This window comes from Solea solea, chromosome 16 (genome assembly GCF_958295425.1).
Source record: "Solea solea chromosome 16, fSolSol10.1, whole genome shotgun sequence".
NCBI classification, from domain to species: Eukaryota; Metazoa; Chordata; class Actinopteri; order Pleuronectiformes; family Soleidae; genus Solea; species Solea solea.
Genome location: NC_081149.1, coordinates 20,433,936 through 20,446,737, shown reverse-complemented (window position 1 = coordinate 20,446,737; position 12,802 = coordinate 20,433,936). Strand labels below are relative to the sequence as shown.

At 41.0% G+C, this 12,802-nt stretch overlaps 1 protein-coding gene across 2 annotated transcripts; it reads right to left on the bottom strand.

Annotated features, from left to right (window-relative positions):
* Positions 1-411: 411 nt before the first annotated feature.
* Positions 412-9,147, bottom strand: wipi2 (WD repeat domain, phosphoinositide interacting 2). Of its 2 annotated transcripts, none has more exons than XM_058653118.1 (12): positions 8,849-9,147; positions 7,265-7,347; positions 6,188-6,357; positions 5,950-6,046; positions 5,549-5,646; positions 5,272-5,364; positions 4,570-4,640; positions 4,302-4,415; positions 3,999-4,163; positions 3,673-3,780; positions 3,220-3,317; positions 412-2,177 (listed from the first exon to the last, which is right to left on the bottom strand). In XM_058653118.1, the coding sequence occupies exons 1-12, from the start codon at positions 8,920-8,922 to the stop codon at positions 2,065-2,067; spliced, it is 1,284 nt and encodes a 427-aa protein (XP_058509101.1). In that variant the 5' UTR covers positions 8,923-9,147; the 3' UTR covers positions 412-2,064. The 2 variants fall into 2 exon arrangements, with proteins under 2 accessions (XP_058509101.1, XP_058509102.1); XM_058653119.1 differs by having other exon boundaries at positions 4,308-4,415; positions 8,849-9,135.
* Between the last annotated feature and the right edge of the window lie 3,655 nt (positions 9,148-12,802).

Sequence of the window (12,802 nt, the reverse complement as noted above, 5' to 3'; positions counted from 1 at the left end):
TACAGCAAATGTACAGTGTTTGTGATGAAGGTGGATTTAATGAGACATCACGTCACCTTATGTTACTGTAACTACATTTTTTATTGACAAGACTGGATCTAATGAGTAGATCATATGAAAATAAATGCTTAAAGTGATAAACCCAAGACATTAATTTGTTCCTCTTGCATCTGTGTGACTTTATACACAATTTTAGGGTAACTTAACCAGTGACAACCCTAAAAGACTCATCATTATGAATTACAAATAAACAAAGTATTGTGTGGAGAGCCTGCAAATCACTTCTGGGATAAATTAAGATGATTTAAGTAGTGTGGGAAACATACACTGCGTTCTTATTCAAATGCCCCAGGTTCTTTTTTTTTTTACTAAACCATCACTGTATAACAAGAACAAAGGACACCTATCACATACATCAACATGGAATTTATTTTCATTTCAGTTTCAGATGAACGTTTCGCATCTTATACAAAATCATTAGAAAACGCCTGACATTCCAAAGACCCCCTCGCTAATCCTCGTTTACCGGCTTCAGACTGCAACAAAAACATTGGCGGGGAATCAGGCCACATCCTGGACGAGCTGATGAGTCTCCCATCAATCCAACTGTTACCCACAGTTTAGTCAATGGCCCTCTATCACCCAACTATCCCAGAGACTTCAACGTCAGAACCTGACAATACGATGCAGTGACATCTCGCCACATCTAGTTATGTACAGAGTATAGATACTGCAGGGCGAGGAGTGTGAGGAGAGCGTCGCTGGAGGCACGTCGCCTCCTGATCTGCTGACTGACTTTAACTCACCACCACCCAAATATCTGATGTATGGGACACAGTAGCACATAAACACCACCATGCACATTTTTTATACACATGACACATCATTGGTTATGTTTGGTTAAGTAGATAAAAAAAAAAGAAAAAAGATCATTAATACCAGATTTTGAAATCAAACCAATGACTGCAGGCCTGAGGAGGGCAGGGGATGGAGGGTTCATGGAGCCTCTGTTCAGGTGAACGGGGTCCGGTGCATGCCCAGCAAACACAAACAAATTGGGTCTCAGCATGAGCACACAAACACACACACACACACACACTCTCTCTCACACACCTCTGCCTTAATGCCACAAGCTTCAAAATCAACATTGAGGGTAAAATTGACCGATGACAAACTGGTCTCAGTGTGGCACAGTGCGTCACTGTATGTGTGAGAGAGTAGACTTTACATTATGTGTGATTTCAGCAACAATGACACCTACTGGAGCGCAGGCTACGAAGCAAGTTATTACATAGATAATATGTAGTAGGTTGCAGCGGCACACACACACACACTGTGCGATGGTCATCCTACATTTCCGACACAAATTTTCACATTCTATCTTTAGTCGCAAGACTTCACAACAGCTGGCTTTGAGCCTCTTACAGTAACGACCTGGGACCACTGTTTAGGAGCCACAACCATGTGAATCGGCAAGATTGTTTTACGTCTTGCCCAAAATAGAACAAAGCATATCACGCTTTAGAGGTAAGAAAAGATAGTACACACCTTTGATTAAGATCCAGCAACTGAAAAAAGGTTTTTATTAAGCCAATTCAAAGAGATCCCCCCCTTAAGACAGAAAGAACTATGATAGTGGGGCAGAGAGGCACTTACACAATCACTTTTGTTTTACACAGTGCTTGTATCCGTGTGTGTCTAACGTGGAGACACAGCTACATTATTTTTGATCAAATATCCAATACACGCACACACAGACACTCGTTTTCACATTGGATCATGATTTAGCAGTTGGCACGTGTACATGCAAAGCTTCAGTTCGGCCTGCACAGGCAGAGCTGGGGGGGGGGGGCTTTGGAGCAGTTGAGGAAGGATGGGAGAAAAAGGTAAACATGGATTTTAACAGATGAACGCACAGACGGACCAACAGACAGGCTCTTGAACGCTTCGAGTGTTTAAAAACACTCGCTCTCCCTCGGCTTTGTTCCCCCGCCCCCCTTGTGTCACATGTTTATAGCAGCACCAGAGGAGCCCTCTGATTGGTGGGTGCGGCCATGCGAAAAGTCAGTCAGTTTCAAGGATGAGTGGCGGTTGCTCGTTCTCTTCCTCTAAGCGCAACTCATTGAGGTCGTCGTCTAGGCCCGCCCCTCCCACGGCACCTTGCTCTTCACAGTAACCTAGGAGACCACAAGTCAAAGGTCAGTTGTTGAAATAAACAAAAAAACTCTTATGACATCCTTTCTGTGCCAAATGTCACAACTGCCTGAAACCAGTGTGACTTCACTACACTGACATGTAGGGGCTTTTCACTATTTTTGTCAGAGACGGCATTTTAGAAGGACCTGAAACGGTATTTTTTTGAAAACGCCTCCCAGAGTGGGAACATATCAAAACGCCAGCCTTGCGTTTCCGTGGAGACAGAGAATACGCTACTTTAGGAAAATGATTACATCATATTCCCAGCTCTCTCTTGCGTTGTCATTCATTGTCTTGTGTTTGGAGATTGTTTGAAATTTTTACCAACTACTGTCAATGCAAAGTAACTAAAGTCAGCTTGAAAAGACGTTAGATATCACAGAACACGTCCTGTCTTTAGAGATTTCCCACACGGGGGTGGAAAAAAAGTACTGAATCGTAAAATAAAGAGAGGAGAAAACAAAACCTATTTTTACTTGAATAAACAAAACAGATCAGTGATCGTTCCACACACAGTCAGCTGCACTGAACATCCACAGCTCGTTGTAGTCAGTGTGTGTCGGACTCTGCGCCCGCAGTAACTACAGTTAGATGGATCTCAGTCGTGCGGCAGAATTGTGCATTTTTCTTCTTGGAAATTTTTTGGGTTTTTGACTTTAAGTCGGAAGATTTGTCGCAAGTCACTTTTTTTCATGTCCAGGTGTGTGCACAACAGAGAATGACTCTGCAGCGTCTTATCCACAGCTCCCAGGTTTTGGTTGCTTAGTAACGACGGACAGAACAGGAGGGTAACCTCACTAGTGTCTGGCTTATTGTTTTTGATGCAGTTTAAGATGTGACACAAGAATGGACCCTTAATGCATTACAATTCTTAACTTACTGATAACTTGTAATTCTCTGGAACTTCAAATAAATTCAAAAATATAGTCGATAAACATACATTATATATGCATTACATTATTCTCCAAAGGAATATTAGTAAACTGTAAGGAAATTATTATTATATATTAATATGTGACTTGCCTTTAGTGACAGCAGCACTGTATGTTTGGGCCACAAGTGGGCGATCATGTGACCCTTGCTCAAGGATCTCATTGGATGCTTCAGTACTGCCATCTAACCTGAGGTCAAGAGCAAGCACAGGTTCAGTTGGTGATTTGAACAGAGCGGTCAAAGTTTGTGGGTGGGGAGAGGGTGTAAAGGTGCAATAATTAGAGCAGATCATCGACATTATTAGTAATGCAGAGGATAAAACACTCAGGAAGTTGCAGCTTCCTTTCATTTTCAGATTTTGCTTTCATTACTATAACTGGTTACTATAACAAACATGCTGGTGGTCATATCAGCTGTAACTCATTAACTTAGCGACAGGCCTGAACTTGGCTGTTATCAGTTTGTGAGTCTCTGCAAACCAACGTCTAGTCACTCTGAAACCACTGGACAACCGCCGAGTGTGTGTTTGCATGTGTGTGTTACCTGTGCTGCTTCATGAGAGTACATTCCCCTCCCTCTTGTGGATCCAGGTTGTACAGATACAGGTAACCATCAGCCGCTGCAACCAACAACCTCGGAATCTTCTGAATCCTGATTTCAAACAAATAATCACAGTTAACTCATATCAGGAAAAAAAGAAAGGACTATAGACTTCAAAATGTTCATGTTATTATTACTCTGCCTCTGTTTGGTCTTCATGAACACAAACATTACATGTATGCTGCGTCCTTCATCTGAAAATAGGCCCCAAAATGAACTACACAAGTGTGTACGACCACATGTGGCGCAGGCACCAGACTGGCACTCACACAGCTAAGGCGCAGATGTTCTTGTGTCCGCAGAAGGGCAGACGTACAGTGGCGAAAGCTCGGCCCTGGGTGAACATCTCTGTGACCTGGGAAGGCAGGTACGTGGTAGACGCCATCAGGACCTTACCCAGGTACCCTCCCCAAGTAGTGGGCTCCTCCGCAGGCCTACACACAAACACAGACCGTGATAATGTGAGAGGCCTGTGATTTTCAGTTTGACAAGCAAAGGTATAAAGTTGGGTGAATCAAGCCGAGTCGACCGTAAAATATACCACAAAATGACACAAATGGAAAAATACGTACACATACTTCTCCTTCTGTGTTTCTAACTTGAAGATATGGACCGTCTCTGTGTTGCTGGAGGCCGACAGGTATAGGCCTTCCATACTGAAAGCCAGGGAGCAAATGCTGACACACCTGAGAAGACATTGAAGCACATCAGAGTAGGTGATAAGCGAGTCCTTTATTAGCTCCTCAATGTGGAAATTAACGAGAACATACAACACAGATACACAATCAAACAGGTATTTCTGTGCGACTGTAGTAAGTCCGTTATCAAATTATGTTCTACCTCTTGACTCCTCGCCGAAACTCAAAGAGCTTCTGTCCCTCTGGGATCGAGAAGACACGAATGACTGTGCCCTAAGAGGAAGTAAAAGGACCAAGTTACACAAAGGACGACAACACTGAAAAAAAGAGGCAGAAACAAGGAACTACATTTACCCAGACGGAAAACCTAAGTCACACACATACAGGCCACACTCTCAGGAGATTCTCCTATAGTAGTATAAACTCCACTGAAATGCACAGTATGGGATTTCTGCCACTCTGGGTTTAGCAATCAAAACAAAAGGCGACATATTTGCTAACTAGTAGAATCACATCTTTCCTTCCTCATGCTAATATTTCATATGGCGTTTGCCCCAGAAGTTACAGAAGCAAGTAATAACCTTGAACAGAAATATGGATTTAAAGGGCATCAGAAACTAAATAAAACAGTGTTGTCATTTTTAGACATTGCAATACAGAAATGTTTCATATAACATCTTTAATGTCCAAGTGAGCTCATGTAAGAACACAGCAGAGAACCCACCGAAGTGAGTGAATGTGTGCCCACTCCCCCATGTTTGAGCCAGACTACACGTCCCCAAGAGATTCGCCTGCTGTTGTGAACGCATCTCAGCTTTCTGTATTATGTGAATGGCAAACACCTGGATGCAAATCGCCAGATAATACCCACAGGTAACTGTTCACTGTGCAGTGACTGTCGTACCTTCTCTGAGGCTGTGGCTAGTTTGGTTCCACTGGCATCGAAAGCCAGAGCTGCTAACGGGCTGTCGTGGGCTGGAATCATGTTAGCCGCTCGCTGAAACACAGATAAACACACAGGTTTAGACAAGTGCTACATCAGGAAGACATATTACATAACAGTGATCAGCTCTGACTGACAGATCAGACAGCAGACTCATGATAAACAAGCGTTTAATAATATTATATTAAAGACAGAAACAGTCAGACAGAGGGGCTTTGCAATGCTTGTGTTCACCTACCAGGTTGACAGTGTCAAACACCTGAACTTCTCCTATTGTGGCACTGCCTGGGTAAGCCAGGTAACAGTTATCATTGCTGATGGAAAGGGCACACAATCCTGGAGAAATATGTACACAAACAGAAACTGTTAGATAAAATAGACCATCACAGCACAACCACATTAACCTGAACTTGACAACATCATAATTATGATAACTGAGACAGCACCAGCCAAAAAGTAGCAACCTTGGGTATGGTATGAGAACACAATATAATACTATCCCCCAAGATCTCTCTGGAGTTTCCTTGATTCTTGCTCAGTGTGACTTGAGATTAACTCCAGCTCTAGCCACATCCATTGAAGGGGTGGATGGATGAATGGATACATTTTGAGATAACAACTGCTATTGATCGGACTCACCTGAGGGATTGGGGGGAGTTTCTCTGATAGTGTGCAACACTTTCATGTCTCGGATGTTGTGAATGTACAGCGACTCCTCCAGACACACTATGAGCCTCTGCAGGGGGATCGCAATAAATTAACATCAACAACAAAACAGCCTGTTGGGGCATTTAGTTGCACTGATCTTCAACAGTTATTAACATCTGTTCATAAGCTGTTTGATGAAGACTGCAGTAAAAACACTTTTTCCTCCCACCTGTCTGTTGAGCTTTACAGCCAGTATGGTGTTGGAATAGGAGTAGTTGCAAATCTCTGTTCCCTTCTTGAAGTGACAGACTTTGAGCTTCCTGGGAGCCTTCAGACTGACGATGGCCACCAGGCTGCTGGAGAACAGACGCTCCACAATACACACATCCTCTGTGTCTGCTGCGGACACACACATAGGAAAAGAAATCACTTCACAGCTGAGTGGCATCCTTTCATCCTTTATTAGTTGCCTTTCTGTGGCCATCTCAGTAGTCACCTTTTAAAAGCTGGTCTTTAAAGCTAGTTCATGGAGATGAGGAGAAGCTATGTCTTCCTCTGTGAGCAGAGATGTTGCCAAAGTTTCTACTTTTGCTTTACTGAAATACATATAATTAATTTGCATAACAGCATTTAACATTAAAAATAATAGTACACACTGTGGCAAAATGTAGTACATCTGTACTTTATTGTACTATATATATGTACTATATCATTACAAAGTCTATTCAAAGTTTATTGTTGCAACTCTTTCGAACGCAACCAGTGCTCCTAAATCCAATAGAGTTAGGCTATGAAATGCAGTATTATACAGATATCTTACAGTAAGTTGGCTGTTCAGCTGAGGGGAAATCTGTTCGGTTTTTACGTATCACATCCCAAATAAATATGTTTGGGGTGATTTCTTCAATAATTAATGAAGTTTGCTATTTCAGTGCTATTCTTTTTCATCAATAAATTCATTTAGAGTGTTCAGTGAATGAATGAAACCTCAAATAAAAGAAAGATCATTCAAGTCCTACAGGATAGACAAAAAGTACAGGCAAACTCACCAGTGATGATAAATTAAGGATGCTACATTACTGTACATGAAGCTAATAAGAAGAAGAGGAAGAGGCTAACAAACGTCATTAATATTTCAAATAAGAGCAATCCACTAATGGTGCAGTGATTGTGTTCTCTCAGCACAGTATTCATTAAGCAAAATAACTTACAAAAAGCACAACTAAGCAATAACATCATGGAGTAGTGATGCAACTATGTTATTAGAGTAGGTTAGTATTTCTGGATTTGATGCACTTTTACTTACTACATTCATATATCTGCTCTAACTTGTCCACTGAAGACAGGGAGAAAAACTTGTATCCTGACTTGGTGCCAACAGCCAAGGACCTGTAAACACGAAAGAAATGGACACCAATGGCATTGATTAAGTATAACATCACTGAGATATCGCGCAGACAAACAAGATACTGCCATTATTACAAACCAGAGGGGTTTTAAGGATGCCGATAACACAAACTTGAGTATCTGCTGATACTGAGATCAGTTGGATAAAGCCGCTCTAGACCTCTTTAAACCATGAAGCTGCTAACAACACATTTTTAAGCTATTTTATAAAACACAATTCTCCACCTGCGGCACAAATAAACAGCCCACAACATGACTCAGCTAAAACTATTGTTCTGTATTGGATATATATTGTATTTTAAACTGTAATAATTATATATACATATGGGTCACACGGCAGAGTAGTGGGAAGCATTGTTGCCTCACAGAAAGGTCATAGGTTTGAATCCTGGTTTGACCAAGACCCTTTCTGTGTGGAGTTTGCATGTTCTCCAAATGTACGTGTGGGTTCTCCTCAGGTACTCCCGTTTCCTTTCACAGTCCAAAAACATGCAGATTCAGTGAATGTGAGAGTGAATAGTTGTTTGTCTCTGTATGTCAAGTTTCACAAAGTTCGTAAACTTGACGTTAAAACATCAGCCTGTAAACGTACAGAAACTGTCAAGGGTGTACCCCAAGACCCTCATGTGGGGGATAAAGCCGTAGACAATGAGAGCGTGAGTAAATGTACATATCTTAAACTGTAATTATTATTATTACTAGATGGAGTTAAATTGTAGACATCTTAACCTGGAATTGTGATTAGTCATTATTAATTTGCAGATATGTAATGACTCACCCCGTTGACATCAATGGAAAAAGTGACATCATTTGACTAGAGAAAGATAAAGTTGTTGTTGTGGATATGTAAAATGACAATTGTGGATAGGAAAAATGTCACTTTGACGAATAGTTTTAAGATAATTTCAGTAGCAGACTAGTTATCAGATGAGAAAATGCTTAATCACTGATACATTCATCTTAAAAACCGCACCGTGTAAAAGGTAAATAAATAACTGTGTGTTACTGAAGTCAGTGTCAAACAAAACACATCCACTGAAATGGTGACCTGCTACTTGAGCAGCACAGTCTGTTACCGCCTGGTTTTTAAACTAAACTCGCATTAAAACTTCACATCACTCCATATACAATTAATATTTCAACCATGACACATTTGCACTGTTCTCAGCGGACAAGTTACATGACACCTAACCTACATGTGTGTAGCAGCTAAAGTTAGCCTCGCACCACACATCATCTCGTTAGCTAGAAGGCTCTACGTGTTTATGAATGGTTAACATATTTGTGATTATTCTGTTCGCTAACTAGCGTCGGTGTGTTTTTGTAGCTTCTTCTCGTGTCACAAACCACGTCCTGGCTTTTTCTGACATCGCGTCTGTCAGCCAGCGAGACTGAGCTAGCTACCGTTAGTTAGCTTGAAAACACAGGCCATCGGATCCGCAGACCCCCTCTCTCTCTCTCTCTCTCCCCGGCCCTGCCTTACGTGTTATCCTGGTTAAAGTTGGCGAAGAGGAGCTGGCTACCGCCAGCGTCCCCGCTCTGACTGGCCAGGTTCATGGGCTCGACACCATGGAAGTATAAAGGCCCGGTGGAAAGAGCAGCAGGTGGACGGGTTTAGCGACTGTGAAGAGGGCCAGACGTGCGAAGCTTCACGGAACCATATCTATTCCCTGGCCCTTCCGCTGCTGCTGCTGCTGTTGTTGTAATGATTGTTGTTGTTTTTTTTTTTTTACACAGGCTGCTCGTCTCCTCTACTGCACATGCTCCGAGGACGCGACGATGAGGCACCTTTAAAGAGACAGGACAGTTTTCTTTACGCAGGAGAATAAACCACCAACACAGACAGCATACTCATATATATATATATATATATATATATATATATATATATATACATAACCGTTTACAGTGTTTCTGGTTCTAATGTGTCGACGCACAGAGGGAACAGGAGTAACACTGGCTCTGCACGTCACACTCTACTGTACACTTACTTTTTATGATTTACAACAGCGCCCTCCACTGTCAATATTTACCTACAACACATGAAATACAAGCGTGATACTCACACGGTGCCCGTGTTTAAAAACTGAAGGTATAGTTTACTACCTGTATTCAACTTGTTAAAAAAACCCAAAAACGATGATTAACGTCATACCAAGCTATACTGTATGGTTAGATACATGCTTGCACCCTCCTTCCAACTCCATATTACTTGTGTCATTTACTTGAATGACACTTTCCTCCTTTGATTTACAACAGTTAATGGACACACTTTCATTCATCATAGATCTTGTTGTTTATGCAGTGTACAGTAAGGATCAGCAGGTGAAGAGGGAGGGGATGCAGTTGGATGGAGAACTTTGAACTGGGATGAAGAAGGATGAGAAAAGGATGAGAATAACTGTGATAAAAACAAGCAAACTTCAAACTGATAAAAAAATAAACTTTAAACTGTGATTAAAAAGAAGAAGAATTGTCCCTCTGTCTGTCGGTCTGTGGTCAAAGTCATCACAGGCAAAGTCTTTAATTCCTTTGATGTAATCACATCATGAAAGGAGTGCAACCCACTGGTCTGTGAACCTCTTTTTTTGACATCTTAATAGATGAATGTAGTGTGATGCCTGCCTGTCTGTCTATCTGTCCACCTGTTAATCACATAACTGTCCAACGCCTCGCTTGACAGTCTTCAAATGTGTTAGGTGACTTAGTATAAGGGCACCTGTGTATGCAGTGTGGTAGAAATGTGACAGATGTTCCACACGCCTAAAGATGGAGAAAGATTACACAAGACAATATGCCATGCATGCAGCTGAAGCAGCCCAAGTACTCCAAATCAAAGGTGCATCAAAGGCAGATGTGTATGCTTCACCTCACCCTTTCCTCCCGTGTCTGTTGGATTGCCTAAATTCTACAGCTTTATCCTCCACATGAGGGTCACAGTGGCTGGTGCCAACAATCCACTCACACCGACCTTCAATTTAGAGTGTTCAATTTGCGTAATCCCCATATCTGCATGTTTTTGGACTGTGGGAGGAAACCAGAGAACCCACAGGGAGAACATGCAAACTCTATTCAGAAAGGCCCTTGTTTCCGACCACTAGGTCATGAACCTGGGTCTTCTTGCTGCAAAGGCAGGAGTGCCTTCATTCAAGTCCTGATATAAATATAAAAGGCTCTAGCTGAGGTAATAAAAACCAACAATTCATACGACCAGTTGATTGTAATTAAGCATAATTAGTTCATCTTTATTTTCTGCCAAATGAGGCTTGGGCATATTTGTTTCATAATGTGTCAGTTGTAAGTTTGAGCATGTGATAGAAACGAATGATCATTTGGATGAAGCAAGAGAAAGCAGAGCAGTGGATAGCACCACTCAAGGGAGCTATCCATTAATAAAATGATAATACTAAACAAGTGGCTGCTGCTCATGCAGAACAAACGGAGGGTACACTGTGTTGGCACTGGTACATTACTGCATGTACTGGACATGAAAAAAATTTTATTGCTCAAGATAATAAAGGCCAAAATGGCCACAGTGTCCTCATCTTTGCATCCACTGTGGACTCACTTTTCTAATCTGAGCAATAATGCTGTGAATATGTTGTGTCCTTTGGATCAGAGCGGTGTTTTTCAGGGACTGCAGAGGTTTTGTCAGTACAGGCAAAGGTCCAACACACTGTGTACTCCATGGCCTTTGGTTTACACAGCTTCCAAACAAACATGATGGCCAAAGAGACAGAGGTGAGGTTTGTGAACTAGATAGCAGGGCTGCAAATGTAGCTTTGGAATACATGATAATAGTCACTGAATGTAATGCACCTCACCAGTCTAATATTCCAGTAAACAAACATAACAATATACAAAATAATGTGGGCCATTTCAATAAGATTAAACATATTTGTACTAATAAAATTACATGAATTTATGAGCAACAAGTGGCCTCTAAACCACATTTTCTACAGTCCTGATGAGATATGATACAAAGTCAATCCACACACACACACACTAAAAAAAACAAATTAATGGAAAATTAAATATTGTCCAACACTAACAGTTGATGCCAGAGGCCCTTTGGTGTCTGTGCAGCAGCAGCAGCTGCGTGAAACAAAACAGATACATTATGCAAACACGCAGACATCCAAATGACTTTTGTGCCTCCAACAAAACATGTTACACATTTACCTCTGCGGCCGAGTGTAAAGATAACATCCAACACATTAGTGACAGTGACCAGACAAGCATATTTGTCCAGAGAAAAATGTACTCATAGGACACTTTGAGGACCTTTGACTGGTCCTCACAATCTGGTACATCTTAAAAGGGCTGAAATGGGTTTAACCCTGCATGGATAACAGTCTGAACACATTTTCATGACTGAAAAAAAACCCAGATTTGATAGTAGGCAACAGAATAATTAATAAAACAAAAAAGCACCTTCCTGGTGTTGAGTCCTGTTTTCCATGTGGGAGGAATGTTTGTAATAAACTTGGGCTCTGAGTCAGATTGTATAACTTACAAATACCAACTCCTTATTTCCCGCCATTGGGAAATAAACAAAAATCCATATCTGGTATAGAAACTCTGTTTCCACTGAAGTTAGTAGACTTTCTAAAAAACAAAATGCAGCAAAAAATGATGTGTGAGTTTGTTAGACTTAAAAGGTTATTTATACAAATAACATTGATCTGGCAGGCTCCACAAATAGCAGGTTAACTGGCAAACAAGTGAGACTGTCAAGACTGGTTATAAAAGGATGGGTTCATCGCTTACCATTTTGTGCCAAACTTTGTGGCAGAATTGACAGTTCAAAGACAATGTTTTTTGCAGCGTAAGATTGCAAAATATTAAGTTTTCTCATCATTTACAGTACAAAATAGTGTGAATAGAATAGAATTTCATTTAAATGGGGACATTGTGCAAAGGTCAAGGGTGGAAAGCGCTGCTGTACAGTGAACCCTTGTCATTATAGACAGAGCCAAAAGGGCAATGCAGTACTTATGCAGGTACATATTATTATTTTTTTTTTTACCAATTTTGTTCAGACACAGCAGAGTTTTCTGGGCCTGAACTTCTGAACATATAAAGTGGACCAGAAGACAAACATGTAAACATGTTCAGGGTTCAGACAAATCCACGTTTCGTTTCATTCACGTAAATAACTGTAATTCGACATCTTGATCAAGAAATATAACATGCTTTACTACTTTTTCTGCTTTTTTTTGTAAAACAGTCCATTTAGAAATTCATGGATAACAATAATAATCATATTTTAGCATTAATTAACATTAAAAATATAATTTTGGTCAAAGAGCTTCTACATGCTGGTGTAGTAACCATTACAGAATTTTTTTTTCGATTATTACCAATGCTGTTAATTAAGGGCAGCTGTGGCTTTATACATGTGTTGTTAAGCACTGTCCATGAAGGTACCATAAAT

Bases quoted from the DNA above. Each gene is read 5' to 3' on its own strand.
- wipi2 (XM_058653118.1), bottom strand. From the start codon at position 8,922: ATGAACCTGGCCAGTCAGAGCGGGGACGCTGGCGGTAGCCAGCTCCTC. The intron at 3,781-3,998 runs GTGAGTGCCAGT...GTTTGAAATCAG, and splicing joins AACATCTGCGCCTTAGCTGT to GATTCAGAAGATTCCGAGGT. The intron at 2,178-3,219 runs GCAAGTCACATA...GTGGTCTCCTAG, and splicing joins CAGTGCTGCTGTCACTAAAG to GTTACTGTGAAGAGCAAGGT.